General features: G+C 32.9%; 1 protein-coding gene across 1 annotated transcript in view; it reads right to left on the bottom strand.

Moving 5' to 3' along the window:
* Nucleotides 1–12,807, bottom strand: part of Ace (Acetylcholine esterase) — a 331,041-nt gene that overhangs the window by 36,068 nt on the left and 282,166 nt on the right. The window contains exon 5 of the mRNA XM_076394392.1: nucleotides 648–805. Coding sequence (XP_076250507.1) covers nucleotides 648–805 — 158 coding nt within the window. The remainder of the gene's footprint in view (nucleotides 1–647; nucleotides 806–12,807) is intronic.

Below are 12,807 nucleotides of genomic sequence, written 5' to 3'. Positions count from 1 at the left end.
TAATGTAGTGTCTATATTTATTATAGTATATGATTTGAAAATAGCATTTAACACATTAAAATAAAATATATAATATAACATATAAAATATAACGATAAATCTTTTGTGGGGTATTATTACATTCCATAGACAAATTCCATTCCTTTTTGCAGATCCACATAAATTCAAATAAAATAGTAATTTTAATTCGATTAAAATTAAATTATAAATTGCATGTTAATAGTATTCAGTAATTTTTTTTTCTTCTTCTTTTCTAAAGATTGTACGTGAAGGATAGTACATCACCGTCTCGCTTATAATACTGTAGGAAAATATAAGCACATATAAAATTAAATGCGATAAACAATTATCTCCGTCCCTTCCTTTCTCACAATTTATATAGGAACGGATTCCTACATCTTCGTCTGACATCACGAATTAAATAAAACAGTCGAACCGTGCATTTGACTGAAAATAGTAATTAGTATTTTCAGCCGTGTTTTTTGACTATCGGCTGTTTCGACTGATTTGCGGCTATCGACTGTTTTCAGTCGATAGTTCCCAATGCTAACTATTACATAACATAGATGACAATTTTAATCATCATTAACTATATCCGAAGTCAACTTTAATACATAAGATACAACTAAATAATACTCGAACATTACCTGAATTTTCTCTTAATTTTGGCAAAAAGTTATTCCAAAATGCACAGGCTTGTGCGCGCGGTCCCCGACCGATTCCATTCTTATCGGCATTGAATATAAAATATTGCGGCTGTTCTTTCGTGTACAAGGGCCAGTTGACGTCATCCGTTACTGGTTTTCTGAAACAAGAAAATAAATCATAAAATAAATTATATGGCCCAAATATAATTTAATATTTCGCAACGCTAATCTTCTCGATAAGGAAGCGGGTTTATCGTACATCACTATATAATAAAATATTATAATAAAATACATATATTTCTTGACAGTTCCATTTGTCATCGAGGTTAGTTATATAAGTCAAATTTGGATTGGTTTCGATTTACTAGATGAAGTAAGGTAGTTTAATCACTCTTGATTTTAATATGATAATTTCATTTTAAATTGATTTTTTTAAGTTAATATGTCAATATCGGTGTGTAAAAGCATATCAGATATATATTTTCTATCTTTATTATCTTTATTTTATCTCTTTCGATATCTGTATAAGTTCCTGTATAGCATACATATACCATATAAATCAATATACAGTTTTTATATTCTTTTCTGTCGTCTTTTATAATTCTTTTAAATGTATATCATATAAGGGTTATTTCAATGTATTACTATATAATTTATACCTTCCTCTTTTTTATCTTATGTTTTAGGTCAAATATAATTTTATTTAAGTTTAGATGATTTTTCACTAAGAAATACTATTTTGTGTTAAAGATTGTTTTAATCTTCTCTTTACTGAACACTTGGCTTAACTTATCTTTGGTTACTTTTACGATGAAAAGTATTTTTCCTTTTGTTTAGGTATTACATAGATATAACTGTACAGCGGACATAACACGGGAAAAGTATGAAGACCAGTAAATACTCCTACAAGATTTGAATGTCAATTAAACAGAAGAAAATAGATTCCTACCACTGCTGAACGAGCGATCAAATGTTCTCAAAAAAAAAAAACGCAGAAAATTATTAACTAATGACAAACCTTTAAGAAGTGTCAATAAAATCTCATCCCATGACTAGATTATGTAATTTGATAATTAATCTGGTTTCTTGTCTATTAAATAATTTGATGAATTTTATTTTACCAGCTTATACTTAAACACTACAAGCTTGATATATAAGGTTATACAGAAATGTTAAAGAAGTGAAATAATAAAGGGAAAAGAGAGAGAAAAATGTCGTTGTGCTGTTCTCTTATACTCGGAACCGGAATTTAAACAGTACCAATCCTCTAGCGTTGCTATAGAATCCGGTGTGAGTGTATTTTTTGCAGTGGCCTAGAGGGTTGTAGAGGGCACTACAAGATCGCATTGACTACATTTGTAATCGACTTCATGTTGAAGCCTCACTTTTCACACAGGCTTTTCAATCATACGTCGAAATGTGAACAAAACATGTTTTGAGTGCGTTAAATATGTCTGAATTTATATCAAGTACATCGCATTTGCGGGAAGCTTTAAAGTAATCAATTATTGTGTCAAGCTTATGTAATTATTTTAATTTTAAAAGATTTACAACACATGATGTTGTTGTATATTAAATCATATCGGGTCAATTTGTAACCAACTTCATGGTGAAGTCTCATTGACAGGCTTTAGTTTTCAGCATGGTCACTAAATATACAAATTTGAAGTGCTACCCCACCCACAGTATTCTCCAGACCTTTCTTCTTTTGATTACTACTTGTTCCGATACATGTAACGTAATCTGTCTGAGCAACGCTTCACATTTTTTGAAGATGCCAATAGATTGGTCGATTCGTGGGTACATATAGATACATTAGACGTACAGCGTTCTAAATTGTCTGCAATATTGGAAAAAGTAGGTGCTATCTATGGACAATACATTGAGTACCCGTGACATAACGATATTTGATTTACATCCGGCGACTGATGAGTGGGTATGGTTTTAATCAGCCGATTAGAATGCTCCAAGTTTGAATGAATAGTTTTGCTTGGGTTCATACTGTAGTTGCTAGAATTTGCACCACGCGATCACCTCAAGCATTGGTAATTAATCGTAGAACTTTGTTTTGAGTGCGTTGGATTACTAGTTGGTTTGATGTTTTATTGCAACTCCATAGGTCCAAATTGTTTTAGGATTGACTGATAAACCAATCTCTTTGACTTTAGATCTAGTTGAGAGTATCTTCTGACTAACCAGTACAGTTGCTTGACAATGAGTCTAATTTTCTCTGAGTTCTGTCTCACGTGATGTTTCCAGTATAATCTACCGTAGAGATATATTCCGATTTATTTAGCAGATAGGGAATCCGTCAAGTGTAATTAAGTTTTTGTCAATTCGCCGCAACGCAAAATTAACATGGACAGATTTGGAGCTACCAAGGTGTATTTTTTAGGCTCTAGACCATTTGTAGATTTTGTTGACCGCCATTTGTACTTATTGTATAGCCTTAGACGAGATACAATTTTTGCCATTATTACTGTGTCGTCAGAAAATGTTCTTGGGATATCAGGAGTATAGAGCAGATATAGAATAGTATTCGAAAAGATATGATTCCAGCAGTGGACAGTAATTCAGCGATAACAATTTACTTATTTTGTAGATTAATCCCAAATGCCATATCCAGTTAAAAGCTTTCCTAGAAGAAAATGAGTCATCAATCTTTACTTGAACACACCTTTACTTACACCTGTGTTTCAAGTATGAGTAAATTAGGAATATTAGGTCATCCAGTAAACCTAGTTCGTTTGGTTTAAAAATTGGACCGTTGTGCCACACTTGGTCGAAGGCTTTGGATATATCTATATCGTAAAATCGTAAAATTGTGAACCTGCTATTCTAAATTCGTCACGACCATTACAAACATAAAATAAAAAGGCGTATTTCTGATACGGTTTCGAATCCGCCACTACCAAACCGACTAAAAACTAATTTATAGTTCCAATATATAGGGAACTAGCTATAAATAATACAGTTCTCAACAACCAATTAATTAATAAAGTGTAAATTCGTTTACCTCTCGACCGGTCTTCTCCATTAGCCCGTTTTCAAATGCACTATCGATTCATACACCCGGAAGCGATCAATTAAAACTTTATAATAAGTAATTATTTCTAAATTAAAGATAAACCATTTAAATTGGTTATAAATATTATTTCGGAGCCCGACCGAATTCCAACTTGTGGATGCGAACGATTTGCCTTCGGACGGGAGATAGCCCGAGATGCCCGGCAGGGATGGCATCAAATGACAACGGACAAATTATAATGGATTATTATTGGGTTAATACTATCTGAGCTGTTTTGAGACGCTGTATTTCATATTTTAATCTGACACATTTAGGCGAATTATGGATAACGTCAACTAAACCTTTGTCAGATTTGTGGGAATCGATTGTGTAAATGTTCCGTACTTCGGTAAATCAGGTGCATTGGGATTTGACTTTTTATTACTAACTAGATGATTTGGCAAACTCTGTATCACCTATAAATATCTTGCTAATTTATTCCCACAATAACAATAGTCATTTGTTGTGCAGCTACTAAGGATTTTGTTAGGTTTGATGACGATATTATGGGTATCAGATGTTATTCAATCCAATGATATTTTCAACATTTTGGTTTAATCGTTGTTTTGATAAAAATGTTTGTAGTTCTTTTTTTATTAATCTCTTAGACCTTTAACAATCTGCCCGTGGGCGTTAAGTATTATTATATTATCTCCGTTATATAATATAATTATCCTGACATGTAGAGGATCGCTTCAGTAAGTGATCTGCTGTACAACTTAAAACCTACATTTGAATCAAATATAATTCATGGGACAAATATGGGTATTAAACGGACACTGCCCATAAATTATCTTCAACCTTTATTAGACTATATATTTCAATCGCGGTTTGATAGTGGTCGGTAGTGTAGGTGGAGCAGTGGTTAAGACGGCAGGGCGGTCTTCCTGCTGTTGTGATAGTCTCGGGTTGCAGTTCTGCTTCGGCTTGGATGTCTTTTATGTTCGTTATTGTAAAAGTCAATACAGGAAACAGTGGAAAATCCGACAAGAAATAACCAACCCAATTACGCCGGTAACCAGGCTCGGTGAGACCGGATGCCTTCTGAGATGGTCACTGGCCAGTCAGAAGGCTTAATGCCGAGAACCTTGATTCGGAGCCTACATTAAACTCTATAGGTTCAGTCCAGATAAATCCGCGTTGGCAAATAGGAGATATTAAAATATATCAAAAAAAAATGTCGTTTTTACAATTTTGTTGCAATTATTTAATATTAAATGCTCGCCATATAAACCTTCTATCAACTTGTACAAATACTACAAAACCAAAATTAGCCAAATCGGTCCAGCCGTTTTCCAATTTTAGCCAGACTAACGAATAATTTATATAACAAAATTTTATATAAGTACCTACAATTGTTAACTACTAGATACCTGGATATTTTGGAATTCTGTTTTTGCGTATATTATTTTGCCTTCATATTAGTTGTAGTAAAATTATGATTGAATGAGTGCGATATAATATATATTGCGACGTTGGTAATTCAATCAAAATTGTAGGGCAGTGTTCCATTCCAAGTGTTAGCTTCCAGTTGTTTTCAAGTGGTGGCAAGTGTTTATATTTTAAGCTTCGAATACTTGAAATTAACAATATCGAAAATGCTATTGGTTCTTTGCGTTTATACGTTCTATACCTGTTTGCATTTTTTTGGTGATATGCTTGAAAACTTTGCTTATTCTTTCATCTGGTTGTTATGCTTTTCAAATGTATCACATCGATACCTTCAGATACCCAGTCAGTCAACAAATCAAGAGAATTGCAAGGGGGCATGAGGAAAGACTCCATTCTCATACTAATATTGAAATATTGCAACTTTTGGATACCACCAGAACAGGACACAGACTCAAAAGAAACAAACCATCTGATCTTGTGTAATGTTGTGTAGTGAGGTGCATATGATAAAAAATACAGCAGTGACATATAATATTATATATAACATACAAGCCAAGACATAAGCATTACATATAACAACCCGAGACTGAGTCAGGGCCGATGAGTCCTCCTAGGTATATACCTAGATTTAAGTTAGCATAAAGACAAATTGTAGGTTAGACGGAAACCACTAGTAACAATGTATTAATTAAATAATAAAAAAAAAATAAATCTGAAGATAGCATTTTTTTCTTAAATTCCTGTAATATTTTTATTGTTTCAATTTTTTAAAAATCATTGATGTAGATTTTTCGGAACAGGAAGTTTCGTGGGCGAAAGCAGTAGAACCCACGAAATTTTAATTACAGTAGGATTAACGGTTTAGGCTCGCATGGAGGAAAAACAAACAGAATTTTATTCTGTATTATACACTTTGAAAATGGTGAAAACGCTGTAAATTAGATCCTAACTATTCCTTTTAGCAAAGTGGAAACTATTGCATAAGTTCACATAATACTGTACATCTACATATTGTACTGAGTAGATTTATAAGCAATTGATAAGAATTATATATTGAATATCCGAAAATAACTGATAAAATTACATGCCTCATTACATGAGCATATGAGAGTTATACTAAAGAAAACTATCCCTTTTTAAAAAACTAGTCTCTATCAAAATATACTTTGAAAACTGTGAACCAGTTCGAAAAATCAATTATAGCATTAAAAAATAAACCAACATATCCTTGCCCGACTAGCAAGCGCTTTAGTTATGAGAGTGTGAATTAAGCTACGCTATAGGGTATATATTAAAAAGAAAAAATCTGCTATGGTTTATAAAATTTATATTAAATTTAAAAAATACACTGCTGATCTAAAATTTTGCTTGAGAACTTTTAAAAGAGTTTTTAGTATCTTAACCACCCACCTGCAATAACAAATTATCAAGTATTTATTTTTACCGATTTTATGGAAATCTACACTATAAATTTTTCCTGGAAATAATAAATAACCAATTTTCATTTCTAATTTCTTGGCAGTTTCTCCTTTTCGAAGCCACTGATTGCAAAATATATCACGTGTACCCCAAAATATTCACATTTTGACATTTACAATAGTTATCACAATAGTACACTCAGTCCAACATTCTTATTCTGGATTAACGTATAAATCAACATAGTTCGAATATATTGCTGCTTAAGATCGTGTGACTATAAAACTGCCTACCGATATTTTGCGATACAACGTTGCCAGAATTTTATTTTAAAAATTACTCCTCCGTAGTTGGTTTACGTACAACAAAAACGACGATTAATCTACCGTATAAAAGTTAGAGCTAGTAGCGCGTCGGCTACAGCCAAAAATATATGTTTAAATATTTTCTGTCATCGACAGCTATTCCTGGTTGCTTGACTAAGGCAAATTTCGTTTGTTGGAATGCATTTAGTTGTAGGTTACATTTTTTGTAGTTAAAATTTTTGGCCTAAAAAGTCTTCCTCGATATAAGCTTTAACAATGACAGTTTCATGCCTCCAGTTGCAACCGTTTTCGTCAAAAAGGGAGGCAAAATTTTCGGTAAGCGGATTAATATATAAAGATACTAATCAATCTTAGTTACTAGTTATTAGTTTCTTTTGAAATACTTTACGGATAAATAAAATATCAAAACAAATAACAGGTCAATTGAAAAGTTCCCGGCCTGACACAAATATCTTTAGTTAGCCCACACCCTCAAAAAAAGCGTGTTTAAATCTGACAGCTGTCGGATATTTACTTTGTGAATTATAGCATTTTGAGTGAAGCAACTTTTGAAATTTTTTTGAAGGGAAAAATACAGTTGAAGCAAAAACTTGGCTTGAAATCAACCATCAAGGATTAGTATGCTAAGTTTAGACGTGGTGAAATGAGCACCGAAGAGGGCGAACGCAGTGGACGCCCAAAAGAGGTCGTTACTGACGAAAACAATTAAAAAATCCACAAAATGATTTTGAATGACCGTAAATTGAAATTTAATTAAATAGCAGACAAGATATCAACTGAACGTGTACATCATATAATTCACGAATATTTGGGTATGAGAAAGCTCTGTGTAAGGTGCGTGCCGCGCGAGCTCACTTTTGACCAAAAACAACGACGAGTTGATGATTCGGAGTAGTGTTTGAAGTCGATAAAGCGTAATAAACCTGAGATTCTGCGTCGATATGTGACAATGAATGAAACATGGCTCCATCATTTCACTCCGAAGTCCAATCGACAGTCATTTGAGTGGACTGCACATGATGAAACCGCTCCAAAGCGTGGGAAAACGCAACAGTCGGTTGGCAGGTTTATGGCGTCTGTATTTTGGGATGCGCATGGAACAATTTTCATTGACTAGCTTGAAAAAGGAAGGACCATCAACAGTGACTATTACATAGCATTACTCGACCGTTTGAAGGACGAAATCGCCGAAAAATGGTCGCATTTGCAGAAAAAGAAAGTGCTGCTTTGCCAAGAAAATGCACCGTGTCACAAGTCAGTGAAAACGATGCCAAAAATCCATGAATTGGGCTTCGAATCCACCGTATACTCCAGATCTGGCCCCCAGCGACTATTTTCTTTTCTCAAGTGTTTCTGTTTTCAGATCTCAAAAGCAAGCTCGCTGGGAAGGAATTTTCGTCGAATGAAGAGGTGATCGCCGTAAGTGAGGCCTATTTTAAAGCAAAGGACAAATCGTACTACAAAAATGCTATCGAAAAGTTGGAGGGTCGCTATAATCAGTGTATCACCCTTGAAGGGAATTATTTTGAATAAGAAAAAATTTGCCAAAAAAAAAGGGTTTTACTATGGTAGGCCGGGGACTCTTCAATTAATCTGTTACTCAAGGCCTAAAAAACAACTAAACACTAAAGTGTCATCATATTTCAGCTTTTAAAAAAAATTTCATACAGTCGCCATTTAGTTATCATGACAATTTTAGAACTTCCCTCATATATAAATCGGAACTATTCAGTTTGTTGTTCGTTTCGAACTAAAATGAAACAATAACAACGTCCCGTTCGGTTTCTAATTAACGAAATATAATTAATCATATTTCAAAAGCAACTTGCCGATAATCATCTCAGAAGTTCACGGCTATCATTTCGTATAAATTGATGCTCCGATGAAAACTATTCCCCAAGTCTAATTCAAAGTTCCGAAACTGCAGTGAATCTTGAAATTATTCGGTGCAAGTTTTCGACAAGACCAAAACTATACAGGTGTCTAATGTCGACAACTTCGTACTTTCATTAGTATATTAAATGTATGCCTTGTTGGAAAATTGATTAACTGTTTTAGGTCGTAAGAACGTACGTATAAAGTTTTCGCATAATACTGATATTCTAATTGCATACGGAAACATTGTTATATAATGATTAAAATCAGATACAATTTTGACTCTATTGTATCAAGTTTTGCCTTATAATAGCGTCGTATATATGACAGGTATTTTAGTCGAAAACTTTCCTGAGAAAGATTGTCTTTTTGGTTTGTTAACCACTAAGGTTTTGTTGAGTCGATTTAAGGATATATTGGTCTATGTTATTTAAGAAAACTAAAGTATACAGACTAAGAAAGAACGACGTAAAGGTACTGCAATATTACATATAATAAGTAGCATTGAGAGCTATCGTCTGAAAACGACTATCAACTGTTTAATAATTGACTACTTTAATAATTTACTATCGACTGTTTCAGTCGCTATTTTGGTTCGACTGATTTTATTACTTTTTACCAGTGACTGTTTCAGTCGCTATTTTCGGTCCGACTGATATTGTTACTATTTACTATCGTTTTACTACCATTGGAAAATATAAGCCCATATAAAATTAACTGCTTCAAGCAATTATCTTCGTCTTTATGACAGAAAAGGGTTCGTACATCTTCCTCTGACATCACGAATTGAAAAAAAAAACAGTCAAACCGTGCATTTGACTGAAAATATTAATTAATATTTAGGCTAGTTTTTTGTCTATCGACTGTTGGACTATTTTCAATCGATAGTTTCCAACGCTAATAATAAGTATGTAAAATATAAACGATCATTTTTAATTAAGTATATTTTGCTGGTATTAGAATAATTAAACTAGATGTTAATGCAAATATTCGATTATTTTGCAGTATGGAGGGTTGTGTTAGTATAACATATTATGTTAGATAGTATTGCTATCCCTATCTAATGCTAAATTTTTATTTTATGTAATATATGATAAATATATAATTAATATATGATTTTACATTTAGTACACCAACATGAACTCGTGTCATGGTTTAATCACATTTTATGTGATTTATTAAAAGTAGTATGTTGAAACAACTATAGTTTATTCAAAATAACAGTGAACTCCCGCCCAGATGAATAATGTATTGCTTGCAGCACTTTGTAATTTCGTGTCAGAATCAGACACTATTTTCTCATTTTATTATAGTTAAAAAGAGAAGCAATGCAAGTCGTTCGATTCCCAATAATCTGTAAAGTTATTTAGAATATTGAACAGATAACAAAGTGGGCCTCAGGTTAGCACTACCAAATATTAATTATATGAAATGGAAATTGTTGGTCCGGAAATCATTTGCGAAAAGCTTAGAGATATACAGCTCTTCGAGCGATGTAAAACATCCTCGCATACACCGTTGGGTAACATGGGATTTAAATGGTATAAAGATAACCCATGCAAATATCCAACGGAACTTGAAACATTACTTTTAAAATAATGCAAATTTAAAAAGAATATAATTGATCAAGGCTTGTTATTTAAATTTGTTTATCTAGATGAGTTCAAGGGTTATTACTATAGAGAAATGAACCACTTGCACTGACATGGTTTTGCTCTAATTTGAAAATAAGTTCTTAAAGAACTTGAAGGAACAATTAGTTTTGTTATAGATCATACCATAGTACACTGGTGAAGAAAATCCCAACAATTTCATCAAACAAATTTTGCAATTAAGGAATGGCTTACAGTATATAAAAGAAGCCTTTAAGAAGCTATGCTTAAATGTGAACTATTTCAAATTGTTACTTGTTAAAGACAGGGTGATGAGAATTTCTACCCTCAGCAACCTGATCAAAAAATTTAAAAGATGTATATTTGAGGGCAATACTCTACGAAATCATCAATCATGAATCAAATCGCTATCGAAAACAATGTACACCTTTGAGCAGAGCACTGCATCAAAAATGACCGGAAAACGAGCAAAGATACAACAACAAATGTTGCAAAACCTGTGAAAATCTACTTGGAAATATTAAAATGGGAAATGGTGCTGTATCCGCCGTATTCTCCACAACTTGCTCCTTACTCCTGATTACAAAATGCTCCGATATTTGAGTCGTGACTTGTGTGAGCAACGCTTCACTTAAGAGGTACCAAAAAATGGGTCCAATCGTGGATAGCCTCAAAAGAAACATCGTTCTTTGGAGATGGAATCCGCAGATTGCCTGAAAGATGGAAAAAAGTACCTATCGACGGACAGTACCTTTAATAAAATAATTTTTATCTATTTTTTACACTAAAGCTTTAAATTAAAAAAACAATTAAAAATAATTTATAGGCCCAATAATAATAAACGAAATTGATTTTCACATCTAAACAAAACTTTTTTTTATTAATCTCCCAGAACGTCAACAATCTGCCCATGGGCAATAAGTATTATTATATGATATTAGTTATATAATATAACTATCCTGACATGTAGTAGATCACTTCAGTAGGTGATCTACTTTACAATTTATCATCTAAATCTTATTCTAGGTACTATACTTATTTTAAAGTCTATCCTAACTTATTCTAAAAAATATTGTAGCTTATTTTAGAGATTATTAAATCTCACTCTATGTGTCTAATTATGTGTCTAATTAATAAGTTCGTATGGCAGTATGCGTTCGGGCCTACGCACTTTACTGTCATCGCGCACATTTATTGTTTGGCGAGTGCATTGGGATGCACTAATAGTCTTTCAGAGTACTTCGCACTAACACTACGAAGCAGACTCGTTATGGGTTCTATGGGGATATCACGCTGAATCAGTTTGTTGGACACGTAATATGGGGCATCGACGATGACTCGCATCACCTTATTCTGGAATCTCTGGAGGAAATCTATGTTAGATTTGCTTGTAGTACCCCACAGTTCAATACCATAGGTCCAAGTGGGCTTAAGTATTAACTTATACAGCAAAACCTTATTATCTAATGATAATTTAGGTCTAAGCCCTATCAGCCTATACATTTGGTTTAGTTTAAGCCCAAGCTGCTTACGTTTTGTAACTATATGTTTTTTACCATGTCAAACGTAGATCGAAATGCATTCCCAGGTATTTAACGTTGCCTGCTTGCGGAAGTTCATGGTTGACTTATTTATGTATTTGTTCTATTGTTCCGTGTTTATTACGGATTCCAAATTGATGGTCTGGAATAATAATTCTATCCTCTGCGACTATTTTAAGCCTCTTAATGTTTAATTTTTCGAATAGATTAGAGAACACAGATAAAAGGCTTATAGGACGATAAGAAAAGACATCTTCTGATTTTTTTCCAGGTTTAAGAATCATAATGATTGCTGAATAACAAATAAAGTCCTATCTTTAGTAACTAGAAGATGTTTGATATTATGCATGTATCTTTATAATAAACAGGCGTTTAAAAATGCGAATCCGAACTACATTTTATTTATTACATTGTAAATCAATAGATAAACAACTTAAAACATTTAAGAGGTCTAATAAAATATTTCACTAAGAGTATTCAAAAATCAATCAATATTACTACGGAAACATAATACAAGAACTTGTAAACTAGTTGCCAGTTTAGTAATAGCATTAACTACTAAGCTTGCATTGCTAATATATTTCCGCTCTCGACTGGAGATAAACAAACAAGGAAGTTGCAATTGGCCACTTGACCCATGTTTATTAATCTAGCCTATCTCGTTAAGAACCAGCTAAATACTTAACGCTGAGGATTTAACTTGCTATTTCGTGAAAATAATTATACCAGCAGTAGATTGAAACTAGTTATTTGTAGCGTTAAGGAATAATGTAAAAGAAAAAGTTATTACATTTGATGAGATACTAAATAAAACACTTTCATTCTATTTGGATTTTAGTATGGCGCTTAATTTCAAATAATTCAAATACCACCATTTTTGCTTTGCATTAATAGTTTAAAATTTGATCTCATTTTCTAATCTAGTTGTAA

The sequence above is a fragment of the Rhynchophorus ferrugineus genome, unplaced genomic scaffold (assembly GCF_030347505.1).
Source record: "Rhynchophorus ferrugineus isolate W39M unplaced genomic scaffold, kcgeb_rfMv2 rfM2, whole genome shotgun sequence".
NCBI classification, from domain to species: Eukaryota; Metazoa; Arthropoda; class Insecta; order Coleoptera; family Curculionidae; genus Rhynchophorus; species Rhynchophorus ferrugineus.
This window is presented reverse-complemented; position numbering and strand designations above follow the sequence as displayed.